We start from the raw sequence: 25,467 nt of genomic DNA, 5'->3' as shown, positions 1-25,467 counted from the left end.
TCACTCTCCTGCCATCCATCTCCACCCTCTGACAGACAGAGGCTAGGGACACCATTCCTTACCCGTCCTGGCTAATAGCCATTAATGGACTTAACCACCATGAATTTATCCAGTTCTTTTTTAAACCCTGCTATAGTCCTAGCCCTCACAGCTTCCTCAGGCAAGGAGTTCCACAAGCCGACTGTGCGCTGCGCGAAGAAGAACCTCCCCCTATCTGTCTCAAACCTGCTGCCTGTCAACCTGTCAACCTGTCAACCTCACCTGATGACCCCCAGTTCCCGTATCATGGGAATAAGTAAATATCTCTTCCTTATCCACTTTCTCCACATCACTCATGATTCTATATACCTCTATCATATCCCCCCTTAGTCTCCTCTTTTCCAAGCTGAAGAGTCCCAGCCTCCCCAATCTCTCCCCACACAGGACCTGTTCCAAACCCTTAATTTCAGTTGCTCCCCTCTGAACCCTCTCCAGTGCCAGTACATCCCCCTTGAGATGAGGAGACCACATCCGCACGCAGCACTCGAGATGAGGGCGCACCATCGATTCACAGAAGGGCAATAATACATTCTCAGACTTATTCTCTATCCCCTTTCCAATGATTCCCAACATCCTGCTTGCTCCCCTGACTGCCCCTGCACACTGCGTGGACATCCCCAGAGAACCATCCACAATGACTCCAAGATCCTTTTCCTGACTTGTTGTAGCTAAATTAGCCCCCATCATATTGTATGTATACAATAGATACAAGTAGCACCTGCTTCCTTTCCCTTATCTTTAATCAGGGTTCCAGGTATTATTGCTGGGATTTTAGAAGGAGCCCTAAGGTGCCGAAATCCCTTAGAATTTCAGCCTGGAATCCTGTTCCTTGTATTTCACCAGGGAAGCGAGTTCAAGCAAGAGCCAGGTCTGCCAGGTGCAGTGTCAAATCCCACAATCCCAGAGCCCAGATAGGTATCTTGAAAGTGTTTTAGGAGATGTGGGCAGAGTTTCAAGGCTGTAGATCTGCAGATATTTCATAGGTACCCTGATAGGGTAAGGTATTTGGCGCTTCACATTTGCACATCCAAAAGTGTGTTCAACATGTTTAAATGCCTTTATAATTCCTCATGTTTTGACAGATGGACCTCATGACTGGAGCAGAAAGAGAAAACCAAACCAGCGTGCAGAAATTCATACTCCTGGGTTTTCCTGGCACTTGGTTTTTTCGGATTTCCCTTGCAGTGGTGTTTTCAATTATGTATTTCCTGACAATTGTAGGGAATATGTCTGTTATAGCTTTAGTGTGGACCCACCCATGGCTTCACACCCCCATGTACTTCTTCCTCTGCAATCTCTCCTTCCTGGAGATCTGGTACACCACGGCCTGCGTCCCCAAGGCCATTGGTGTCATGTTCGGGAAAAGCCAAACCATTTCCTTCACCGGCTGCATCCTGCAGTTGTATTTCATATTCTCTCTGGGATCTACAGAATGTCTCATACTGGCTGTCATGGCCTATGACCGCTATTTGGCTATATGTCATCCATTGCGTTACAGCTCCCTCATGAACAGTACCTTCTCTGCTCAGCTGGCCCTCATCTCTTGGCTGTGTGGGTTCCTGGCTATCTCTGTGCTGGCATCTCTAATATCCAGGTTGTCTTTCTGTGGCCCTAACATTATCAATCACTTCTTTTGTGACATAGATTCCTGTATAGCGCTTTCCTGCACTGACACAAGCCTCGTTGAGGTGGCAACTTTTATCATCTCTATTAATGTCCTTCTGTGCTCATGTGCAGTAACCCTAGTCTCGTACATTTACATCATCTCCACCATCTGTAGAATCCCCTCAGCCCAAGGCCGCCAAAAGGCCTTTTCCACTTGGTCCGCCCATCTCACTGTCGTAACTATCTGGTACGGCTCCACCATTTTTCTGTATGTCAAGCCTTCTGCACAGAACTCATTGGATCTAAACAAAATAGTCAACGTCTTTAACACTATTGTAACTCCTCTATTAAACCCTTTCATTTACACTCTAAGAAACAAAGAGGTGAAGCGAGCCTTGGAAAAGGCAATCAGTGGCATGTAAATTGGTTTTCAAATGATCTGCATTTAGTAGCAATGTTATCAAAGGGACCAAAATTAAAATTTCCTGAAGGTCATTCTTATTGCATGTGAACATTTCTTTGTTTTACAAGTTTCCTCATTGACTATAACAACCTGATGTTGGCTTACAGATTAACTCAAGTGGGAGAAATGCAAATTTATTATACTGAAAATTCCAAGTTGCTAAATTTGTGTGGCATTTGCCAGGATCTATATGGATGCACCCATTGATAATTACGTAGGGGCCTAGGCCTAAGGGAGTTGGGTAACAAGCTCCCACTGAATGTCAGATATAGAGTCAAGCTGACATTTTCAAAGGAATGTATGCAAATTAATTGCCTAGATCTCTCTAAATTTCAAAACAAGTTAGATGACTAGCTTCCTTGTGCGCCTTGGAAATTCCCACTTTCACACTTTATCTCCCCTACTTACATTTATGATATATTTTCCAGTAGGGGGGACTTGTGTGATGCCATGGAACTGACTGTGACAGACATGGCAATTTCCTGCAATATCCTTGGGAGACCTTATTGAATTACTGTCCCGTATTGATGTGTTAATAGAAGAGATTTTAGAACAACTTGATTAATTAAACAGTAATAAATCATCAGGACCAGATGATATTCACCCAAGAGTTCTGAAGGAACTCAAATATGAAATTGCAGGACTACAAACTGTAGTATGTAACCGATCACTTAAATCAGCCTATGTGCCAGATAATTGGATGGTAAGAAATATAATTCTAATTTATAAAAAGGGCCCCAGAGGCTATCCTGGGAATTACAGGTCAGTGATCCTAACTTCAATCCTGGGCAAACTGGTAGAAAGTATATTAAAGAATAGAATGATCAGACACATTGATGGTCAGAATTTGTTGGGGAGGAGTCAAAACACCTTTTGTAAAGGAAGTCATGCCTCACCAATATATTAGAATTCTTTGAGGGGGTCAACAAACATGTAAATAAGGGTGATGCAGTCTATATAGTGTACTAGGATTTTCAGAAAACATTTGACATGGTCCCTCTCCAAAGGCTCTGAAGGAAATTACTCAGGGGATAACAGGGAAAGTCCTCTTATGGATCAATAACTGATTGAAAAATAGGAAACAAAGGGTTAGAATAAATGGTCAGTTTTAAAAATGGAAAGAGGTAAAGAGTGGGGCCTCCCAAGCATCTGTACTGGGACTTGTGCTGTTCGACATATTCACTGATGATCTGGAAAAGGGAATGAACAGTGAAGTGGCAAAGTTTGCAGATGCTACAAAATTTTTCAAGATAGTTAAGTCCAAAGCTGACTTCAGAAAACTGGGTGACTGGGCAACAAAATGGCAGATGAAATTCAACATTGATAAGTGAAAGTAATGTGCATTGGAAGAAATAATCCAAAATATACATATAAGATGATAATGGTGGGTTCTAAATTGTCTGTTACCACTCAAGAAAAATTTCTTGGAGTCATTGTGAATAGTTCTCTGAAAACTTCATCTCAATACACAACAGAAGTCTAAAAGGCTAACAGAATCATAGAACATTAGAACTGGAAGGGACTTTGAGAGGTCATCTAGTCCAGTCCCCTGCACTCAAGTATTATCTAGACTATCCCTGACAGATGTTTGTCCAACCTGATCTTAAAAATCTTCAGTAATGGATATTCCACAACCTCCCTAGGCAATTTATTCCAGTGCTCAACCACTCTGACAATTAGGAAGTTTTTCCTAATGTCCAACCTAAACCGCCCTTGCTGGAATTTAAGCCCATTGTTTCTTTTTCTAGCCTCAGAGGTTAAGGAGAACAATTTTTCTCCTTACTCCTTGTAACAACCTTTTATGTACTTGAAAACTGTCATCATGTCCCTTCTTCTCTTCTCCAGACTAAACAAACCCAATTTTTTCAGTCTTCCCTCATAGGTCATGTTTTCTAGACCTTTAATCATTTTTGTTGCTCTTCTCTGGATTTTCTCCAATTTGTCCACATCTTTCCTGAAATGTGGCGCCCAGAACTGGACACAAGACTCCAATTGAGGCCTAATCAGCGGGGAGTAGAACAGAAGAATTACTTCTTGTGTCTTGCTTATAGCACTCCTGCTAATACATTCCAGAATAATGTTTGCTTTTTTTGCAACAGTGTTACGCTGTTGACTCATATTTAGCTTGTGATCGACTATGACCCCCAGATAACTTTCCGCAGTACTCCTTCCCAGGCAGTCATTTCCCATTTTGTATGCGTGCAACTAATTGTTTCTTCCTAAGTGGAGTACTTTGATTTGTCCTTATTGAACTTCATCCTATTTACTTCAGACCATTTCTCCAGTTTGTCCAGATCATTTTGAATTATAATCCTATCCTGCAAAGTACTCACAACCCCTCCCAGTGTGGTATTGTCCGCAAACTTTACAAGTCTCAGAGGGTTAGCCGTGTTAGACTGGATCTGTAAAAAGCAACAGAGTCCTGTGGCACCTTTAAGATTAACAGATGTATTGGAGCATAAGCTTTCGTGGGTGAATGCGTCTGACGAAGTCGGTATTCACCCACGAAAGCTTATGCTCCAATACATCTGTTAAACTTTATAAGTGTACTCTCTATGCCATTATCTAAATCACTGATGAAGCTATTGAACAGAACCAGGCCCAGAACCAATCCCTGCAGCACCCCACTCGTTATGCCCTTCCAGCATGACTGTGAACCACTGATAACTACTCTCTGGGAATGGTTTTCCAACCAGTTATGCACCCACTTATAGTAGCTCCATCTAGGTTGTATTTCCCTAGTTTGTTTATGAGAAGGTCATGTGAGACAGTATCAAAAGCCTTACTGAAGTCAAGATATACCACATCTACCACTTCCCCCCATCCACAAGGCTTGGTATCCTGTCAGAGAAAGCTATCAGGTTGATTTGACAATTTTGTTCTTGACAAATCCATACTGACTGTTACTTATCACCTATTATCTTCTAGGTGTTTGCAAACTGATTGCTTAATTATTTCCTCCATTATCTTTCCAGGTACACAAGTTAGGCTGACTGGTCTGTAATTCCCTGGCTTGTCCTTATTTCCATTTTTATAGATGGGCATTTGCCCTTTTCCAGTCTTTTGGAATGTCTCCCATCTTCCATGACTTTTCAAAGATAATCACTAATGTCTCATATATCTCCTCAGTCAGCTCCTTGAGTATTCTAGAATGCATTTCATCAGGCCCTGGTGATTTGAAGACATCTAATTCGTCTAAGTAATTTTTGACTTGTTCTTTCCCTATTTTAGCCTCTGATCCTACCTCATTTTCACTGGCATTCACTATATTATACATCCAATCGCCACCAACCTTCTTGGTGAAAACCGAAACAAAGAATACATTAAGCACCTCTGCCATTTCCACATTTTCTGTTATTGTCTTTCCCCCCTAATTGAGTAATGGGCTTACTCTGTCCTTGGTCTTCCTTTAGCTTCTAATGTATTTGTAGAATGTTTTCTTGTTACCCTTTATGTCCTTAGCTAGTTTGATCTCATTTTGTGCCTTGGCCTTTCTAATTTTGTCCCTGCATACTTGTGTTATTTGTTTATATTCATCCTTTGTAATTTGACATAGTTTCCACTTTTTGTAGGACTCTTTTTTGAGTTTTAGATCATTGACGATCTCCTGGTTAAGCCACGGTAGTCTCTTGCCATACTCCTTGTGATGTTGCACGCCATATGATTTTATGAAAATATGCTAATAAGTGTGAATATAATGTAACTGGAATATGCTTCATGCAAAAGTTCTCTTGTATCATTACAAAGCTTATAATCTACTGAGTGTGGTCATCCTATTTGTATAAATGTATCGCTCTTATATCTGAAACTACAAATATGAAATATAACTCCAAGGTCCTATAGTAATTATACAAAGTGTGGGCCATTAATGGTAGTTTGGAATCTTGATGGTTCCCATCAACTAGAGCAATTGTCTGAAGATGGCTCTGTTTACTTTCAAGCCTTCCTGTGAGTCAGGCTGGGAAGAATGAAGGCTTGGGGTCTCACAGGACATGTAACCATGTCACCTGGTACTGGAATCCATCTGGGGCTTTTCCATTTAGAAGGAGGGGTGGGTACCCAAAGAGAGAAAAGATTCCTGCCTTGTGCCAAAGCTATATAAGGGGGTGAAACAGAACAAAGGGGGCTGCAGTCATGAGAAATCTCCTTGCTACCACCTGAGCTGGAAAAAGGACTGTACCAGGGGAAAGGATTGGGCCCAGACTAGGAAGGCATCCAGTCTGTGAAAGAAGCTTATTGAAACATCTCTGAGGGTGAGATTTTATCTGTATTCAGCTTCTTACTGTATTAGGCTTAGACTCGCGTGCTTTACTTTGTTTTGCCTGGTAATTTATTTTGTTCTGTCTGTTATTACTTGGAACCACTTAAATCCTACTTTTTATATTTAATAAAATCACTTATTCATTAACCCAGAGCAAGTATTAATTCCTGGGGGAGCAAACAGCTGTGCATATCTCTCTATCAGTGTTATAGAGGGCAAACAATTTATGAATTTACCCTGTATAAGCTTTATACAGAGTAAAACGGATTTATTTGGGGTTTGCACCCCATTGGGAGCTGGGTATCTGAGTGCTGGAGACAGGAGCACTTCTTAAGCTGTTTTCACTTAAGGCTGCAGCTTGTGGGGGATGTGGTTCAGACTTGGATCTGCATTTGCAGCAGGCTAGCGTGTCTGGCTCAAACAAGGCAAGGTACTGAGGTCCCAAGCCAGCAGGGAAAATGGGCTCAGAGGTAGTCTCAGCACCTCAGGTGGCAGTCCCAAGGGGCTCTGTGACCCAACCCGTCACACTTCCTATCTTTCCTGTGCAGTGGGATAGTTTGCTCTTGTGCCCTTAATAATGTTAGAATGCTAGGAAGTATTAGGAAAGGGATAGAAAATAAGACAAAAATTTCATAACATCACTATAAACCCACGGTGCGCTCACATATTAAATACAGTGTCCAGTTCTGGTCACCCCATCTCAAAAAAGATATAGTGGAACTGGAAACTGTCCAGAGAAGGGCAACAAAGTTGATCTAGGGTATGGAACAGCTTCCATGCAAGGGGAGACTAAAAAGATTAGGGCTGTTCATCTTACAAAAGAGATGATTAAGGGAGATATAATAGAGGTTTATAAAATCAAGAATGGTGTGGAAAAAGTGAATAGAAAAGTGATAGTTACCCTTTCCCACAATACAAAAACCAGGGGCCACCCAATGAAAAGACACAAAGGGAGCTTTCATGGCCTACAGCCCACTTCTTCGGATGCATACCGAAAGCTTATGCTCTAATAAATTTGTTAGTCTCTAAGGTGCCACAAGTACTCCTGTTCTTTTTGCGGATACAGACTAACACGGCTGCTACTCTGAAAAGGGAGGTTAGTGGGTTTCAGATTGTTGTAATAAGCCATAAATCCTACCCACTAGTCTAGATGTGATAAATCGACCACCAAGCACTCTCACGTCGACTCCACCAGGGGGAGAGGCGCAAACGGCGTCAACGGGAGAGTGTCAGCCATCGGCTTATCGCAGTGAAGTGAGTAGATATAAGTATGTCAACTTCATCTACGTTATTCACGTAGTTGAAGTTGCATAACTTAGATCGATTTCCTCCCACCCCCAGTGTAGACCAGGCCCTAGACTATGATTTTTAGTGTCTAGCAAAATTATGAATTCAGGCTCCCAGGCTCATCTTTTGAAAGTGTTGTGCAGGTTTCCTTTGAGGATGAGGACTGATAGACCAGATATAGAGTGATCACTTTGTGAAAAGTGTTCACCCGCAGGTGATGTGGTGTTTTTGTCTTTTATCATTTTACTGTGTGAGTTCATTTACGAGCGTAGTGATTGTCTGGTTTTACCCACATAGTTGCTATTGGGGCATTTAGTGCACTGGATGAAGTACACCACACGTTGTGATAGGCATGTGTAGGATCCATGGGCCTTGAAAAATGTGTTGTGGGGAGTGTTATCATTGTAGCAGTGGAGATATGTTTGCAGGTTTTGCATCTGTTGTTCTGGCAGGGTCTGGTGCCGCTTTGAGTTGGGGTTTCTTGGTCTGTGGGCAGCTTGCTTCTGATGCTGAGCTCGGAGAGGATGGGGAGCTATTTGAAGGCCAGGAGAGGGAGTTCAGGAAAGATTTATTTCAGGATGGGGTCCCTATTGAGTCTGGGTTGTAGCTGTTTGATGATACCCCGTAAGGGTTCCAACGTGGGATGGAAGGTGACAACTAGGGGCATGCAGTCAGAGGGGATTTTATTTCTGTATTGAAGCAAGCGGTGTGTTGTGTGCTCTGTGTCCGCAGGTGCTTTGGGCAGAGACTGCAGCAGCCATGAGCCAAGCAGCAGTGAACAGAATGCAGATGGCTGCATGTGGAAGCTGCGGTATGTATATAGTTCTAGCAGGTGAGCCTGAACAGAGGTATGTTTGCATGAAGTGCCACCTAATAGCGTTACTGCAAGAAAAGATTAAGGGGTTGGAGATGCAGGTAGACACCCTGGTGGAGTTTAGAAGGGGCTTTGAGCAGCTGATGGAGGAAAGGCAAGGAGGGGCTGAAGGGGAATGCTCAGGAGTGCTGGTGCAGGTGGAAGCAGAGGCTGAGGACTGTGAGGGGGGAATGTTAGGGGGAGAACAAGGGCAGTGGAAGCATGTGACCGTGAGAAGCAGGCCAAGGAAAAGGAGGGCTAGTGAAGGGGAAATAGAACTCAGGAACAGGTTTGGGTGTTTGGATAACGAGGAGTGGGGGCAGCACGTGGTGACTGAAGGTGGGAGGGTGAGGAAGAAGAGAAGAGCAGCTAGTCCAATAGAGAGAGAGGAGGAGTTGATGGAGACAGCACCAAATCTGGGCCCCGGGAGGATTCAGGAAGGCAGAAGGGGGAGTATGAGGGAAGATAGGAACAGACACAGGTTAGGCTAGAGGGACCAGAGGATAGATTAGTAGATCACACTCTCGCCAGGCGAAGGCAGGTGTACGTGATTGGGGACTCCTTACTGAGGAGATTAGACAGGCCTGTGACCAGGGCGGACCCAGAGAACAGAAAGGTGTGCTGTTTACTGGGCGCAAAGATACGCGATGTGGACCTGCGGTTGAAAAGGATAATAAAAGGAGCAGGTAAGAACCCCTTGATAATCTTTCATGTAGGAACAAATTACACGGCTAGGTTCTCGTTAGAGAGAATCAAGGGAGATTATGCCAGGCTGGGGAAGACGCTCAAGGAAATCAAGGCTCAGATCATCTTTAGTGGGATTCTGCCTGTTCCTAGAGAAGGGCAGCAAAGGGCTGATAGGATTGTGAGAATAAATAGTTGGCTAAGGGAGTGGTGCTATAAAGAGGGCTTTGGAATGTATGGCCACTGGGAGGCTTTTGGGGACAGACAGCTGTTCTCATGGGATGGACTTCACCTGAGTAGGGAAGGAAATAGACTTCTGGGAGGGAGGCTGGCTCATCTCATCAAAATAGCTTTAAACTAGGAAGTTGGGGGAGACGGTTGGGAGATGTACAGTTAATCTCCACACCAGATTCCAACATTGAAAAGGCGAGTGATGAGATAAGAAGAGATATAGCCGGGGGGATGGGATTGGACATAAGAAGGAGAGGGGGGATGAACAGTAAGGGGTCTGTAACAAATTGCATTACTAATGGGAGACAGGCTAAACAGCATACATTAGGATATTTATACACCAATGCGAGAAGCCTAGGTAACAAAATGGAGGAATTGGAGCTCCTGGTCCGAGAAATGAAACCAGAGATCATAGGAATAACTGAAATGTGGAGGAATGGCAGTCATGACTGGAGTACAGGTATGGAAGGGCATGTGCTGTTTAGGAACGACCGGAACAAAGGTAAAGGTGGGGGGGTGGCATTGTATGTCAATAATGAGATAAGCTGTAAAAAATTAATAATTGATGGAATAGATAAGACAGAGTCTGTCTGGGCAATACTCACACTGGGAAAAAGAACTACTAGAGCCTCCCCTGGGATAGTGCTTGGGGTGTGCTATAGACCGCCAGGATCAACCCAGGATATGGATCAAGAATTATTTAATGTGTTTAGGGAAGTAAATACTAATAGGAACTGTGTAATTATGGGGGACTTTAACTTCCCAGATATAGATTGGGGAACAAATGCTAGTAGCAATAATAGGGCTCAGATGTTCCTAGATGTGCTTGCTGATCAAGTCCTTCATCAAGTAGTAGCTGAACTGATGAGGGGGGAGGCCATTTTGGATTTGGTTTTGGTGAGTAGTGAGGACCTCGTTGAGGAAATGGTTGTAGGGGACAACCTGGGCTGCAGTGATCATGAGCTAATTAGGTTTAAACTAAATGGAAGGATTAACAGAATTAAATCGAAGACTAGGGTTTACAATTTTAAAAAGGCTAATTTTAATAAATTAAGAGGACTGGTAAGGGAAGTGGATTGGGCAAACATATTAATGGATCTGAAGGCAGAAGATGCCTGGGATTATTTTAAGTTAAAGCTGCATGAGCTGTCGGAGGCCTATATCCCGAAAAAGGGAAAACGGTTAGTAAGCAAGAGATTTAGACCAAGCTGGATGAGCGACCGTCTCAAAGGGGCGATTAGGAAAAAACAGAAAGCGTACAAAGAGTGGAAGAGGGGAAGGATCAGTAAGGAAACTTACCTTATTGAGGTCAGAGCATGTAGAGATGGAGTGAGAAAGGCCAAAAGCCGTGTAGAGTTGGACCTTGCGAGGGGAATTAAAAGCAATAGTAAGAGGTTTTACAGCCATATAAATAGGAAGAAAGCAAAGAAAGAAGAAGTGGGACCGCTGAAGACTATAGCTGGAGTGGAGATTAAGGATAATCTAGGCATGACACAATATCTAAACGAATATTTTGCATCGGTGTTCAATGAGGTCAATGAAGGGATTAGGAATATTAGCAGCGTGACAGAGGGGGATACAGGAGGGGGGATTACCGTATCCGAGGTAGAAACCAAACTTGAACACCTTAACGGGACTAAGTCGGGCAGACCGGATGATCTTCATCCGAGAATATTGAAGGAATTGGCGCGAGAAATAGCAGGCCCCTTAGCGATAATTTTTAATGAATCTTTAAACTCGGGGGTGGTACCGTTGGACTGGAGAATAGCTAATGTGGTTCCTATTTTCAAGAAAGGGAAAAAAAGTGACCTGGGTAACTACAGGCCTGTCAGTTTAACATCTGTAGTGTGCAAGGTCCTGGAGAAAATTCTGAAGGAGAAAGTAGTTAAGGACCTTGAGGTCAATGGCAATTGCGACAAATTACAACATGGTTTTACCAAAGGCAGATCGTGCCAAACCAATCTGATCTCCTTCTTTGAGAAAGTAACGGACTTATTAGATAAGGGAAATGCGGAGGACCTAATATACCTTAATTTCAGTAAAGCGTTTGATACAGTACCGCACGAGCAATTATTGGTTAAATTGGAAAAGATGGGGATCGATATGAAAATCCAGAGGTGGATAAGGAACTGGTTAATGTGGAGACTGCAGCGGTTCGTATTGAAGGGTGAACTATCAGGTTGGAGGGAGGTCACCAGTGGAGTTCCTCAAAGTTCGGTTTTGGGACCCATTTTATTTAATCTATTTATTACTGACCTCAGAACCAACTGTAGGAGTGGGCTGATAAAGTTTGCGGATGACACAAAGCTGGGAGGTATTGCCAATTCAGAGGAGGATCGGGATATTCTGCAGGGAGACTTGAATGACCTTGTGAATTGGAGTAACAGAAATAGGATGAAATTTAATAGTGAAGAGTGTAAGGTGATGCATTTAGGGATGACTAACAACAATTTTAGTTACAAGCTGGGGACGCATCGGTTAGAAGTAACGGAGGAGGAGAAAGACCTCGGGGTCCTGGTAGACCGCAGGATGACTATGAGTCGACAACGTGACGTGGCAGTGAAAAAAGCCAATGCGGTCTTGGGATGCATTAGGAGAGGTATATCTAGTAGGGATAAGGAGGTGCTGCTTCCGTTGTAAAAAGCACTGGTGAGACTTCATTTGGAGTACTGTGTGCAGTTCTGGTCTCCCATGTTTAAAAAAGATGAACTCAAACTGGAACGGGTACAGAAAAGGGCCACTGGGATGATCAGAGGAATGGAAAACCTGTCGTATGAAAGGAGACTCGAGGAGCTCGGGTTATTTAGCCTGACCAAACGAAGGCTGAGGGGGGGATATGATTGCTCTCTTTAAATATATCAGAGGGATAAATACCAGGGAGGGAGAGGAATTATTCCAGCTCAGTACTAATGTTGACATGAGAACGAATGGATATAAACTGGCCGTGGGGAAGTTTAGGCTTGAAATTAGACGAAGATTTCTGACCGTCAGAGGGGTGAAATATTGGAACAGCCTTCCGAGAGAAACGGTGGGGGCGAAGGACCTGTCTGGTTTTAAGATTAAGCTAGATAAGTTTATGGAGGGAATGGTTTAATGGGATAACATGATTTTAGTCAAAGGAACAGCGTGCCATCGCTGGTAAATAGTATAATGGCTAATGAGGGTCAGGCTGGAGAATCTTGCCTACGTGTTCGGGGTTTTACTGATCGCCATATTTGGGGTCGGGAAGGAATTTTCCTCCAGGGTAGGTTGGCAGAGGCCCTGGAGGTTTTTCGCCTTCCTCCGCAGCATGGGGCAGGGATCGCTAGCTGGAGGATTCTCTGCTAATTGAAGTCTCTAAACCACAGGATTTGGGGACTTCAACAGCAGAGTCAAGGGAAAGGGTAGGGACGGCTTTGTGGCCTGCATCATGCGGGAGGTCAGACTAGATGATCATAATGGTCCCTTCTGACCTTAAAGTCTATGAGTCTATGAGTCTAAGTTATTTCGGGGTATCTGGGTGGCCTGTTCCATGATATAATGTACTTCTCTGGAGGAGTGAGGTATTCACTATCTATGTAGCTACTAATAGGGGACCAGATTTTTAAAGGTATTTAGGCATTTAGTGAGATTTTCAAAAGCACCTATGTGCTTAACACCACTGATTTTCAAATTCCCAGCCACAAATATACACAAGATTTCCTCTCCTTCAGGATGAATTTATTTGAGTAACTTGTGAGGTCTCTCCAACAGGTGGATGTATGGATGTGGAATTTTAAGACTCCAGGGGTGAACTAGACCACACTGCTGTCAATAGCAAAGTTCCCACTGGCTTGAATAGGACCAGGATTTCACTCCAGGGGTACATGTTAAATATCAATTTAATGCCACAGAGAAAAATTCACACCCGTGCAATGAGCCTGCAAGAAGCCACTTGATTCCCACCTCTACAACCTCAGAATAGATCATATTTATATCAGCTCAAGATCTGGCCCATAGATAGTGATCAACACCCCTAAAACAGCAGATCTATCCCCAGGAATATTCCTTCTGATCCATTTGTGTGGGACAGCTGTTATGACTCCTACCCAACCCACCTCTTGCTGCTCAGGAAAAAGAACATGGCAAAGATATCCCTATGTCTGGCCAATTCCCAGCTTTTGGAATAGCCCATGAAGGCCATTGGTATCTGACACACATGAAAGTAGGATTTTGGTGGGGACCAGCTTTACGTTCGGGACCAGCTCCCCAAATAGGGGGCCCAGGATTGAGGAGTTAAACCGGTGTCTTAAATCCACCAATACACAGCCCACTCTGGTCATGAGCAGGTCACACCTTGAATGGCGAGAGACTCTGGACGCTGCTTTTATTTATTTAGATTTTCCTGGCATTTTTCCAAGAAAGAGTAGTTCCATTGAAAATATTTGGCCCTTTTTAGTTGAAATTGTCAACACTGTCAACATTTTTCATCACAAGAAATTATGCATTTTTCTATTTTTTTTAATTGATTGAAGAAATGATCAAAAAATCTAAGACTGGATATTGAAAAAAATCAATACATGAACATTTTCACACACTATTGCTATATATATATATGTGTGTGTGTGTGTGTAACATATATTGTATATTTATAACATATTATATTATATATGTAACCCTGGTTAAGAGATCTGATGAAAAAGAGAGGCAAGCTTGTTGCTGGGTAGATGAGAGATGAGAAAGGCTGCACTGTGCTCACCTAGCCAGTAAAAGGCAGGGCTTTATTGAGCCTTGTGAATTGATGAACATTATGGGATGGAAGGCTTACTATGCCAATTGGAGGAGGGATAAAAGGAGGAGAGTGAGTGTTCTCCTGACTGTCTGTCCCTGCCTATTTTGCCCTGAAAGGAGAGAGAACAACTGATTTAGAAACACCCAAGAGGCCTCCTATGCTGTAGGGATTCTTTCCCCTGTGAGTAATGCCTATTGCTGCCACAGAGAGGTTTTCCCCCTGGATGAATTGGTACCCTCATCATCTCACTTCACTCAAGCACCTTCAGGCCTGTAATGACTCATGAAGTTATGTGAGCTCCTCCACATTATGGAGCCTACTAGTGTGGAATAAATTGAACTTGTGAATCCAAGGAAATCCACTGTAGGGGTAGTGTTACATGTGGATTGGTTGGTGTTACTGATGTACCCAATCCACATCTATCTTCCCCTTCCTTTTATATGTTTCCATTATATTTCCCCTTGTAAATGAAGTGTACCTTGATCGTTGGTTCATCCATTAGGGAGGTGTCAGAAAAGTGTACGTATGAGGCATCAGGCTAGTCATAGGGATAAGTGCCAGGTTGGGGATAGTCCAAACCACATAGGGAGGCCAAGAAGGGTTCCTGACTACTATAAACTATTGGAGGCACCGCCTGTTAGTGGCTAAGAACACAGGCCACTGCGGTCAAAGTCCCCTTAGGGACACCAGGTAAGGGCTCCTGTTGATGATTAACTGCCCTTAGGGATATGGCAGACCATAAACCCCCCTTACTGATATATGTTGTTAGTGCTGCGGAGTGTTGTTAAGGCTGCTAAGTTGTTAATGCTGCTAGTGTGGCTGTTCTTGGAGCTCCAGTGTTAGCTGCACTAGCAGAGAATGCAGCGTGCTGATTCAGCAGACCTTGATGTTATTCATAAAGACCACAAGCTCCGTTCAGTGGTGAAGGTGCTTGGCCAGATTTATTGTCAACAAAGCATAATATTATCGCCCCATAAGAGCTACAGGTACACTAACACATGTATGCCTGCGACAATGGTACTGGTTCAGCCAGGACACCAGGAGCCTGTTCCCCCAGACCAGAACAGGGATTCCCCTCCTATGATGTCTCCTTTTATACAATGATACAAACAAGTTGCATATTAAACTCCAGATGTTCTTAGTTACCACTCTAAAAAGTTTTTTATGGAATCAACACGTTCCCATAGAACTGTTCTGTTAGAAAAAAATCAATCAGTTGTACTTGCAACACTTCAGAATGAAATATTCCATTTCAAAATGTCAATTCAAAATGAAAAAGTGACATTTTGACTGAAAATGACATCAAGATCAATCATTTGAATGTCAATTTATGTCAAAATCTCAATTAAAAATAAAACTTTCAATTTATTTGACAAGGTTCCTGACCTGGTGTATTGGAGAAAGCAGTAGATGGGATATACCTTAATTTTAGTAAGGCTTTTGAAACAGTCCCCATGACATTCTTATAAATAAACTAAGAAATGTGGTCTAGAGGAAATCACTATAAGGTGGGTGAACAACTGGTTAAAAGAACATACTCAAAGAGTAGTTATCAATGGTTTGCTGTCAAATTTGAAGGGGGTATCTAGTGGGGTCCCACAGAGGTCAGTCTTGGGTCTGGTACTAGTCAATATTTTCATTAATAATTTGGATAATGAAGCAGAGAGTGTGCTTATACATTTTGCAGATGACAGCAAGCTGGCAGGGGTTGCAAGCACTTTGGAGGACATGATTAGAATTCAAAAGGACCTTGACAAATTGGAAAATGAGTCTGAAAAGAACAAGATGAAATTCAGTAAAGATAAGTGCAAAGTACGTCACTTAGGAAGGAAAAAACAAATGTTCAACTACAAAGTGGGGGACTAACTGGCTAGGGGTTAGTACTGTTGAAAAGGAGCTGGGGATTATGGTGGATCACACGCTGAATATGAGCCAACATGTGATGCGGTTGTAAAATAGGCTCATAACATTCTGAGGTGTATTGACAGGAATGTTGTATGTAAGACATGGGAGATAATTGTTCTCCTCTACTCAGCGCTGATGAGGCCTTAGATAGATTACTATTTCCACTTCTGGGTGCTGCACTTTAGGAAAGATGTGGAAAAATTGGAGAGCGAGCAGAGGAGAGCAGCATAAAAATGATGAAAGGTTTAGAAAACCTGACTTATGAAGAAAGGTTAAAAACACTGGGCATGTTTACTCTTGAGAAAAGAAGAACAAGGGGGGAGCTGATAACAATCTTCAAATATGTTAAGGGCTGTTATAAAGATGACTATGATCAACTGTTCTCTATGTTCACTGAAGATAGGAGAACCAGTAACAGGTTTAAGCTGCAGCAAGGGAGATTGAGATTAGATATTAGGAAGAACTTTCTAACTATAAGGAGAAAGACGAGGAGTACTTGTGGCACCTTAGAGACTAACAAATTCAGAAACTCTTGAACATTTTACTGTCTGTTTCAGAGACACTGCTCCAAGGCACGAGTCCTCCCTTAGATGCAGCTTACTCCCCTCTCTTACAGGAATTCTCTATATCTGTGTATATGGAAATGAGGAATTGATTAGGTGCCAGAAGATGGTGTCAAGTATATGAAGCATATTTCCTTGGTTTTGTAGAACCAATAAAATTCACTGTTGGGGCTTCCTCTCTCCAGGTCTTTGTCTGTGTTCAGCAAGTTGAAGGGGTCCAAATTTGGCATTTGCCATTATTTTAAAGCTTGGGAAATGAGGCTTGGTGGGGGCTTAACTAAGACACCAAAGCTCCCACTGTGTAGAAACAGTTTGGCAAATGCAGGACAAAAATGTTGCTCTCCAGGCTGCCAGTACTGTGCTTTCACCAGGAGACCAGCCTGATTTAGCAGAGTCCGATACATAACATAAGGAAGTCTGTGAAATTCTGTCGAGATCCATCCAATATCCCAGGGGCGATGGGGAGGTGGAGGTGGAGTACAAGACAAACACCCTCATGCAGCCAATTTCAGCAGCAGTTCATTTACAAGGTAGGTAGGGGTAAAGCTAGTTGGATGATGATGGAAACAGATTCCTATCAATGTCAAAATCTACTAAATTTGCCTGACTCTTTTGGTTTGAAGAGGCAGATTCTCATTTATGCTAACAACACTTCACACCACTCTGGCAGTAGAATAGGGGCTTAATGGTGGAGTGGATTATACTTATTACACACATTTTAAGGCCCCTTTACACTGCTACAGTGGTAAATGTGATGTAAATGTGAACCATGTGTGAAATATTCCTGTATTTGCTATATGTTTAGTTGCGGGGAAAGGAAGATATACCATCTTAGGATGCACTATTTTTCAGCACCTGTGCTATTGTGTATCATCCAAAGAGAAAAAGATTGTGAATGAAAGGAGTTTGAATTGACAAGCTCTATCAGAAGACATGGTAAGTTAGATCCACCAGACAGCTAAAGCATATCCTGGACTTATAGTTTAAAGTAACTGTACTGAGAAATAAGTTTGCCTTTCTTTGTAATGTGAGCTACCTGAAAATTGCTGTTCAAAAAGTTTGCCTCATTGAGGAGTCAACACACCTGTATTGAAAGAATGAGTATATCTTATTCCTCTTTTTTAATTTAGTATAAAGTCAGAATGAACAAAAGGAAATAATATTTTTTTTGTAAATTGTAAAACTAATAGAGCCATTTGGGAAATTATTGTTTTACATCAAAATTTTTGACAAAAATGAAAACATTTTCATTTTTGTCCAATTTTTCTTTTAATTTTTTCTGGGTTTTTTTTTTGGGGGGGGGGGGTCAAAAAACAACAAACAAAAATTTTCAGGTTTAAGCCAAAATATTTTGTCTTTTTTGCACCAGAAACAACTTCTCATTGTTATTGTTTTCATGAAAATCCCTAAGTTATCTTCTCTCTTCTTTCTTTCTTTCTTTATTTCTTTCTTTCTTTTGTAACAATCTCAGTTTCATCATAAAGACAGTTTCCATTGATGAAATGTGTTGGTTGAAAACTTTCAAGCAGCTCTAATACATTAACCTGTGGAATTTTCTGGTATAGTAACTTAACAGTGGCAAATGAGAAAAAGAAGGAGAAGATAGATAGATAGATAAATCTATTTCTGAACACAGCACATGGCAGAGAAGTGTTAATATCAGTTCTTGTGTTCTATCCTCAGCTGTCTCTGTGATTTGAACAAATCGCTTCACATCCTTGCTTTAGTTTCCCCATCTGTAAAATGGGAACAATTATACTGACCTTGTCAACCATTCACTCCAAAGTTCCTTAAATCAGGCCTCCAGTTTGTAGTCACATTGTGTGGATTAATAGTTATTCTTTGCACATTGCTATGCACATGTATACAGCTGTACAAGTGCTAAATATTGTTATCTGCACATGAATCAATTCAAATTACAACAGAGAGGGTAGGCATTACAGCTGGGATTTTCAAAGAAGCATAAGGAAGTTAGTCACCCAGCTTCTATTGCACTGACTCCCTCTAACCCGTTTGAAAATATCAGGCTACAATGACTATCAATCATTCTTTTTTCTATCAACTGATGTCTACCTCAGTTCAGGGAGCAATGTCCTCTGTACAATGCAGCAGAAGTACCTAGAGTAGTAGGGTGGATTATAGGTTGTTTCTTAAGCATTTGGCATTGTGCCGTGTTTGGAACATGATTCCTAACTAGTTAGGCTATTGTTCTGGTCTAACCCAAGCTGTAAGGGTTTGACTGAAAGCTGAGCCCAGGGGAGATGAGTGGAAGAGGAGGGTTGTTATAGGAAAGGGAAACTGGGAAGCAATTTTACTGTATTTCTGGGAAGCTGTTTCTTTGTTGTTCTTTGTCTCCACATGTTTGTCTGGCTTGTCTTTTGGATTGTAAGCTTTTTGGAGTAGGGACGGTCTTCTAAGCACCCAGCACAATGTGGTCCCACCCCTAGCTGGGACCTTAAGGTTCTACCTGAAGACATACAATAAATAATCAACATAATTTATAATTTCCAATGTCAGTTCCTTGTTCCTGAGAATCTGGGGTGGGGTTTTCTAAAGGGCCTATTTAGGACTCTCTTGGAAAGGAAGAATTCCATTTTGTAAAAAAAAATTCTGAAGGTTTCAAATTTTGTTTTGTTCTGATATGGAGAGAACACGAGACGTTTCAAAACTGATGGGAGAAAAAATAGAAGATTAAGAAACCCAGCACACAACAGCCAGGTGGTTCGGGCAGTCACCTGGGTCATGGGAGATTCATATGGACATCCCAGCTGAGGTTGATTCAGAGGAGGGTCTCAAACCTGGGCCCTGTATAGCCTAGGTAATTGCCTGTACTACTAGACTATACAGTTGGCCTTTTCTGTTTGTTCTTATGTTCTTCAGAAATTCCATCCTGGACCTAACAACGCATCCAGACGAAATTTTTGATGAAACTGATATGTTTGTGTGAAAGATTTCAGTGTAAACAAAATGGTATTTTTCAAATGTGGCTTAGGAAGAGAAGTCCTATTGACTTTCAGTGGGACTTGTGCTTCTAGGTCACTTAGGTATTTTTAAAAGTCCCAGGCTTTTTGCTGAGCAGCAAGCAAGGTTATTTTCAAGGTGAGCCAAATCCTGAGGCTGTCTCGCAGGTGGGTGAAGTGGGGTTGATGGGCTAGACTGGCAACAGCAGAAAGATGCCTTTGGGTCAGCCACCCCACTGGCTCCTCATGGGCCTTAGAGGAATGAGGAGTGCAACTCTTATCTCTACTGAGGAGACTGAAAGTTTCACAAGGACAGCACAGTGTTGAGTAGCACCTGCTTCCCTTCCCTTTTCTTATCTTTAACCTGGGTTCTAAGTATTACAGCTGGGATTTTAAAAAGAGCCCTAAAGTGCCAAAATCCCTTAGAATTTCAGCCTGGAATCTTGTCCCTTGTATTTCACCAGTGAAGCGAGTTCAAGCAAGAGCCAGGTCTACCAGGTGCAGTGTCAAATCCCACAAACCCACAGCCCAGAAAAATACCTTCAAAGTGTTTTAGGAGATGTGGGCAGAGGTTCAGGGCTGTGGATTTGCAGATAGTCTATTGGTATTCTCAAAGGGTAGGATATTAGGTGTTGCACATTTGCACATCAAAAAGAGTATTCAACATGTTTAAATGCCTTATGATCCCTCATGTCTTGACAAATGGACCTCATGGCTGGGGCAGAAATAGAAAACCAAACCAGCGTGTAGGAGTTCATCCTCCTGGGTTTTTTCAGCACTTGATATTTTTGGATTTCCATTGTAGTGGTGTTTTCAGTTATATACTTTCTAACAATTTGTAGGGAATGTGTCTGTCATAGCCATAATGTAGACCCACCCATGGCTCCACACCCCCATGTACTTCTTCCTCTGCAATCTCTCCTTCCCGGAGATATGGTAATTGATGGTCTGTGTTCCCAAAGCCCTTGATGTAATGTTCCGGAGAAGCCAAACCATCTCTTTCACCACCTGCATCCTGCAGCTATATTTTGTATTCTCTCTGGTCTCTATAGAATTTCCCATCCTGGCTGTCATGGCCTATGATCACTATTTGGCCATATGCCATACATTGTGCTACATGAACATACAATGTCTCATGAACAGCACCTTCTCTGCTTAACTTATCTTCGGCTCTTGGCTGATGGATTCCTGTCTATCTCTGTGCTGGCATTTCTAATATCTGGGTTGTCCTTCTGTGGCCCTAACGTTATCAATCCCTTCTTTATTGACATAGATTCCTGGATAACATTCTCCTGCACTGACACAAGACTCGTCGAGCTGACAACTTTCATCATCTCATACAGTATCCTCCATATCTCATGTGTGATAAGCAGCAAAAAACAGGAAATCATTGCCTGAAAACTGGTGAAAATTAAACAATTTGGGGGGTTGGAGAGGAGACACTTTCCATGAAAATTTTTGTTTAGTTTAAAAGCCAATATTTTCTGTTGAAAACAAGTTTTCATGGGAAATTTTCAGCCAAAACTACTTGGCATCCAGAAATAATTGATCATCCAATTGCTTTCACTGAGAGTATGATCTAGCACATAGGGCACTGAACTGGGAGTCAGGACACGTGGATTGTTTTCTCACCTCTACCTTCAACTTGTTGTGTGTGACTTTGGGTGAATTACTTGATGTCTTTGTGCATCTGTTTCCCCATCCACACTTTGTCTATTTAAAATGTAATCTCAATAGGGAAAGGTCTTTCTTTTACTCTATGTTTCTACAGTCCTCTGATGGCCCCCTGATCTCAGCTGAGGTCTCTAGGAATTACTGAAATATAAATAGAGGAGAGATTCAGGAAGCTGGGCAGGATAACTAATATCTGAAAAAGAAAGATTGTAAGATTTTCAATAGCACCTAAGTTCTAAGTGGATTGGCACCTAGTGGACTTTTTAAGCAAGTTATGTGAATGATAAATGTGTCAACAGCCTTAAAAAATAAATCTTACAGGAATGTTGATGCTTCTCACCATATTTAGCAATCACCTGAACATTGTTGGAAGGTTAACAATTATACTAGTGTTGAAACAAACTTGTGTTATTTTGCCGTAAGGTTCATATGAGTGTTTGGGTTTGTTTAGATGGAGAGTTAGTGTACAGCAAGCTGGGTTGTTAATCTACAGCACACACTAGGGCTACGTCTACACTGCTCAACACTTTCAGCGGCATGTAGGGGTTACCACAGTGAAGAGGAAGCTGATCCACACTGCGGTGTGTAGCTACATGTGGGAATGAAAGACTCTGTCAGGAGGGAGATTTCAGAGTACTTCACTGGGCCAGGGAAAGGCTCCAGAGGTGGGGAGGCAATGAGACACTAGACTGCTAAAAATGGCACTGTGCATGGGGGAGACACAGCTTAGGGGAGTAGAGAGCTGTGTAAGGTACCTACTTTGGTAAATGTCCACAGGGTTCAGGCATGTTTTTCCTCTACTTGCCTAAGCAGTGCCTCACTATCTACACAGCTATTATTACCCATGCTAGGGGGGCAAGCTGTGTATACACTGTTCGCCATACACACGGTCAAAAGAAGTGTGCAGTGTAGATATGCTTTAAGTTTCCGTGTGAATCTTGCTGCTTCCCACTAACAGTTGCTTAGTGTGCTTTGATTTACTGTAATTTAAAACAGGAGTAGTTTGATGGGAACTTTTTAGTGAGTGGTAACAGTGCCCACACTGACACACACTGCACTGTAGATTCACATTCTGGCTTGCCACACACTGACATTTCATCTAGACAGGGTCGTTGACATGCATTACAACAGGGTAAGGTGTTACAGTCCTGTGCTTGAACATTTAAGTTTGTGTAGTATCTAACTGACTTCAGCATTTTAACTGCTTGCCTCCAATGTTCTCTTATTTCTTGGCAGATGGACCTCATGACCAGTAGAGAAACAGAAAACCAAACGAGTGTGCAAGAGTTCATCTTACTGGGCTTTCCTGGCACTTGGTATTTCCGGATGTCCCTTGTTGTACTGTTTTCTGTGATGTACATGCTAACAATCCTAGGGAATGTGTCCATCATAGCTTTAGTGTGGACCCACCCACAGTTCCACACCCCCATGTACTTCTTCCTCTGCAATCTCTCCTTCCTGGAGATCTGGTTCACCACAGCATGTGTCCCCAAGGCTATTGGTGTCACGCTAGGGACAAGCCAAACTATCTCTTTCACTGTCTGCCTCCTGCAATTGTTCTTTTTCCTCTCCATGGGTTCTACAGAATGTTTCCTCCTGGCTGTCATGGCCTATGACCGCTATTTGGCCATATGCCACCCATTGCACTACAGCTCCCTCATGAACAGCACCATCACTGTTCGACTGGCCCTTATCTCTTGGCTGTGTGGTTTCCTGGCTATCTCTGTGCTGGCATCTCTAATATCAGGTTGTCTTTCTGTGGCCCTAACATCATCAATCATTTCGTTTGTGACATAGATTCCTGGATAGCACTCTCCTGCACTGACACAAGCCTCATTGAACTGGCAGCATTCATTATCTCAATCATTGTTGTCGTGGTCTCATGCGCGATAACACTGGTCTCCTACTTTTACATCATCTCCACCATCTTGAGAATCCCATCAGCCCAAGGCCGGCAAAAGGCCTTTTCCACTTGCTCTGCCCATCTCTCTGTTGTGACTATCTGGTACGGCTCCATCACTTTTCTGTATGTCAAGCCTTCTGCACAAAGCTCATTGGATTTGAATAAAACAATCAACATCTTTAGCACTGTTGTAACTCCGATATTAAATCCTTTCATTTACACTTTAAGAAACAAAGAGGTGAAGGAAGCCTTGGCAAAGGCATTCAGTAGGATGTGAAGTCATTTTCAAACAAGCTGGATTTAGTAGAAATTTAGTCAAAAGGACCAAAACATTCCTGAAGGTCATGAATATAGTAGAAAATTAGGAAAAGGGGTTGATGCAGAGAATTTCAAAGGGCAACCAACTCCTTTTTTCTTAAAATGGGAGTCAGACACCTAAATCCTCCCTTAAATCCTAATCTACTTTCTTTGTGCAGGAGATCATGTCTTTGCTTTTTAGCTTTCCTCATTTACAGTAATAAACAGTTACTTTTTTCTTGGATGAGATCAAGTTATTGACTGTTGTCCACTGATCTGACCTTGGAGGGTTTATAGTTCGGGTAAAATATAATCTAGCTGTTAAGCATGCTTATAGAAATAATAATGGAAGTTCTGGAGCTGTAATGTGAAGTACAGGATATACAAATATTTAATACAAAATATATGTATTAAAAGTAGGCTGGCTCTAGGTTTTAATAATTAATTATTAAGGGGTTAGAGTGGGGCCTAGCAGAAGCTGGAGTTGGCACAAGATAGCGTGAGAGTTATGAGTGCTTGACTGAAGGTTATGGAATCATACTTGCTTGACCTAAGGTTATAAAATATAGCAATATGTATCTTGTAATAGTTAGCAATGCATTTGGGGTGAAACAGCTAAACCATAAAGGAACAGATAGTAGCATCTTAGTGGCTTTTTGCAACAAGAGCTAACTGCATTGAGCTTCAAAACTATTGGGAAAGGGACTGGTGCAGATGCTCGTATTACTGTTGAAAAGGTAATTATGGTGAATTGGAACACCATGTATGGACAACTGGAACCCTAAAATTGGTATCCTGGATTACCAAATAGGAATAGGGGGCTGAGATTTGACTTGATCAGATATTGTCCCAGATGTATGTGGGAAGAATGAAAAAAGGAGTACAAAAGTGTATCAAACTTGTTCCTAGCTGGGACACTGGAATTATGATATGGGACAACTGAGTAGGAAACATGGCCCAGCTCTTTCCTCTTGGGGTGATTTCCACATACTTTTTCTTCCATCTTTCTTTCTAAGGGTTTCCATAAAGTTGTAAGTATGCACAATGTAATATTGCAAGTATCAAAAATACACCCCACTCCGGTCCTCAGCTGGTCACACCTTGAATGGTGGGAGATTCTGGCCACTGCTTTTATTCACTTAGATCTGCCTGGCATTTTTCCAAGAAAGAGTATTTCCTTTGAAAATATTTGGCCTTTTTTAGTTGAAATTGTCAACATTGTCAACATTTTTCATGACAAGAAATCATGCATTTTTAATGTATTGTTTGAAGAAGTGATCAAAGATATCTCAGCATGGATATTGACAAAATATTCAGTATATGAATTTTTTCAGACAATATTGCCATATATAGTAACATATATAAAAGATATATTATATATTTATAACATATATTATTTTTGTAAGCTGGCTTAAGGGGTCTGATGAAAAAGGTAGCTAAGCTTGTTGATGGGTAGATGATAGATGGGGAAGACAGGACTGCGCTACCCTCACCAGTACAAGGGGGGAAGGTATTAACACTTGTGAATGGGTGAACCCTTGGGGATGGAAGGCTGACTCATCACCTCACTACACTCAAGCATCTTCAGACCTGCAATGACTCATGAAAGTATGTGGGTTCCTCCACATGATGGAGCCAACTAGTGTTGAGAAACTCAGACTTGTGAATCCAGAAAAATACACCCTGAGGGTAGTGTTACTTGCAGGTTGTATAGTGTTACTGATGAATCCTGTCCATATCAATCTTCTCCTTCCCATTATGTGCTTCCTGTCTCTTTCCCCATAGAAATAAAGTATACCTTGGTTGGTGGTTTATAAGTTATGGAGGTGTCAGAAGAGTATATATTTGAGGTATCAGGCCAGTCATAGGGATAAACTCCAGGTTGAGGATAGTCAAAAACACATAGGGAGGTAAGGTAGGATTCCTGAATACCATAACAGTCAGTTGGAGACACCACCCATTAGGGGCTAAGAACCCAGGCCATTGAAACCC

General features: G+C 42.1%; 2 protein-coding genes and 1 pseudogene across 2 annotated transcripts in view; 2 read left to right on the top strand and 1 right to left on the bottom strand.

Moving 5' to 3' along the window:
• The window catches only part of LOC135974464 (maestro heat-like repeat-containing protein family member 1), a 936,803-nt gene that overhangs the window by 409,933 nt on the left and 501,403 nt on the right, over positions 1-25,467 (bottom strand). The gene's annotated exons all lie outside the window — the stretch shown is intronic.
• Positions 1,131-2,066, top strand: LOC135974656 (olfactory receptor 6F1-like). Its single transcript, XM_065563072.1, has one exon. The coding sequence runs from the start codon at positions 1,131-1,133 to the stop codon at positions 2,064-2,066; it is 936 nt and encodes a 311-aa protein (XP_065419144.1).
• Positions 22,521-23,455, top strand: LOC135974655 (olfactory receptor 6F1-like; annotated as a pseudogene).

This window comes from Chrysemys picta, chromosome 12 (genome assembly GCF_011386835.1).
Source record: "Chrysemys picta bellii isolate R12L10 chromosome 12, ASM1138683v2, whole genome shotgun sequence".
NCBI lineage: Eukaryota > Metazoa > Chordata > Testudines > Emydidae > Chrysemys > Chrysemys picta.
Note: the sequence above shows the minus strand (reverse complement) of the source record. Positions and strands in the feature narration are given on the sequence as shown.

Coding starts and splice junctions, on each gene's coding strand:
- LOC135974656 (XM_065563072.1), top strand. CDS start 1,131: ATGACTGGAGCAGAAAGAGAAAACCAAACCAGCGTGCAGAAATTCATA.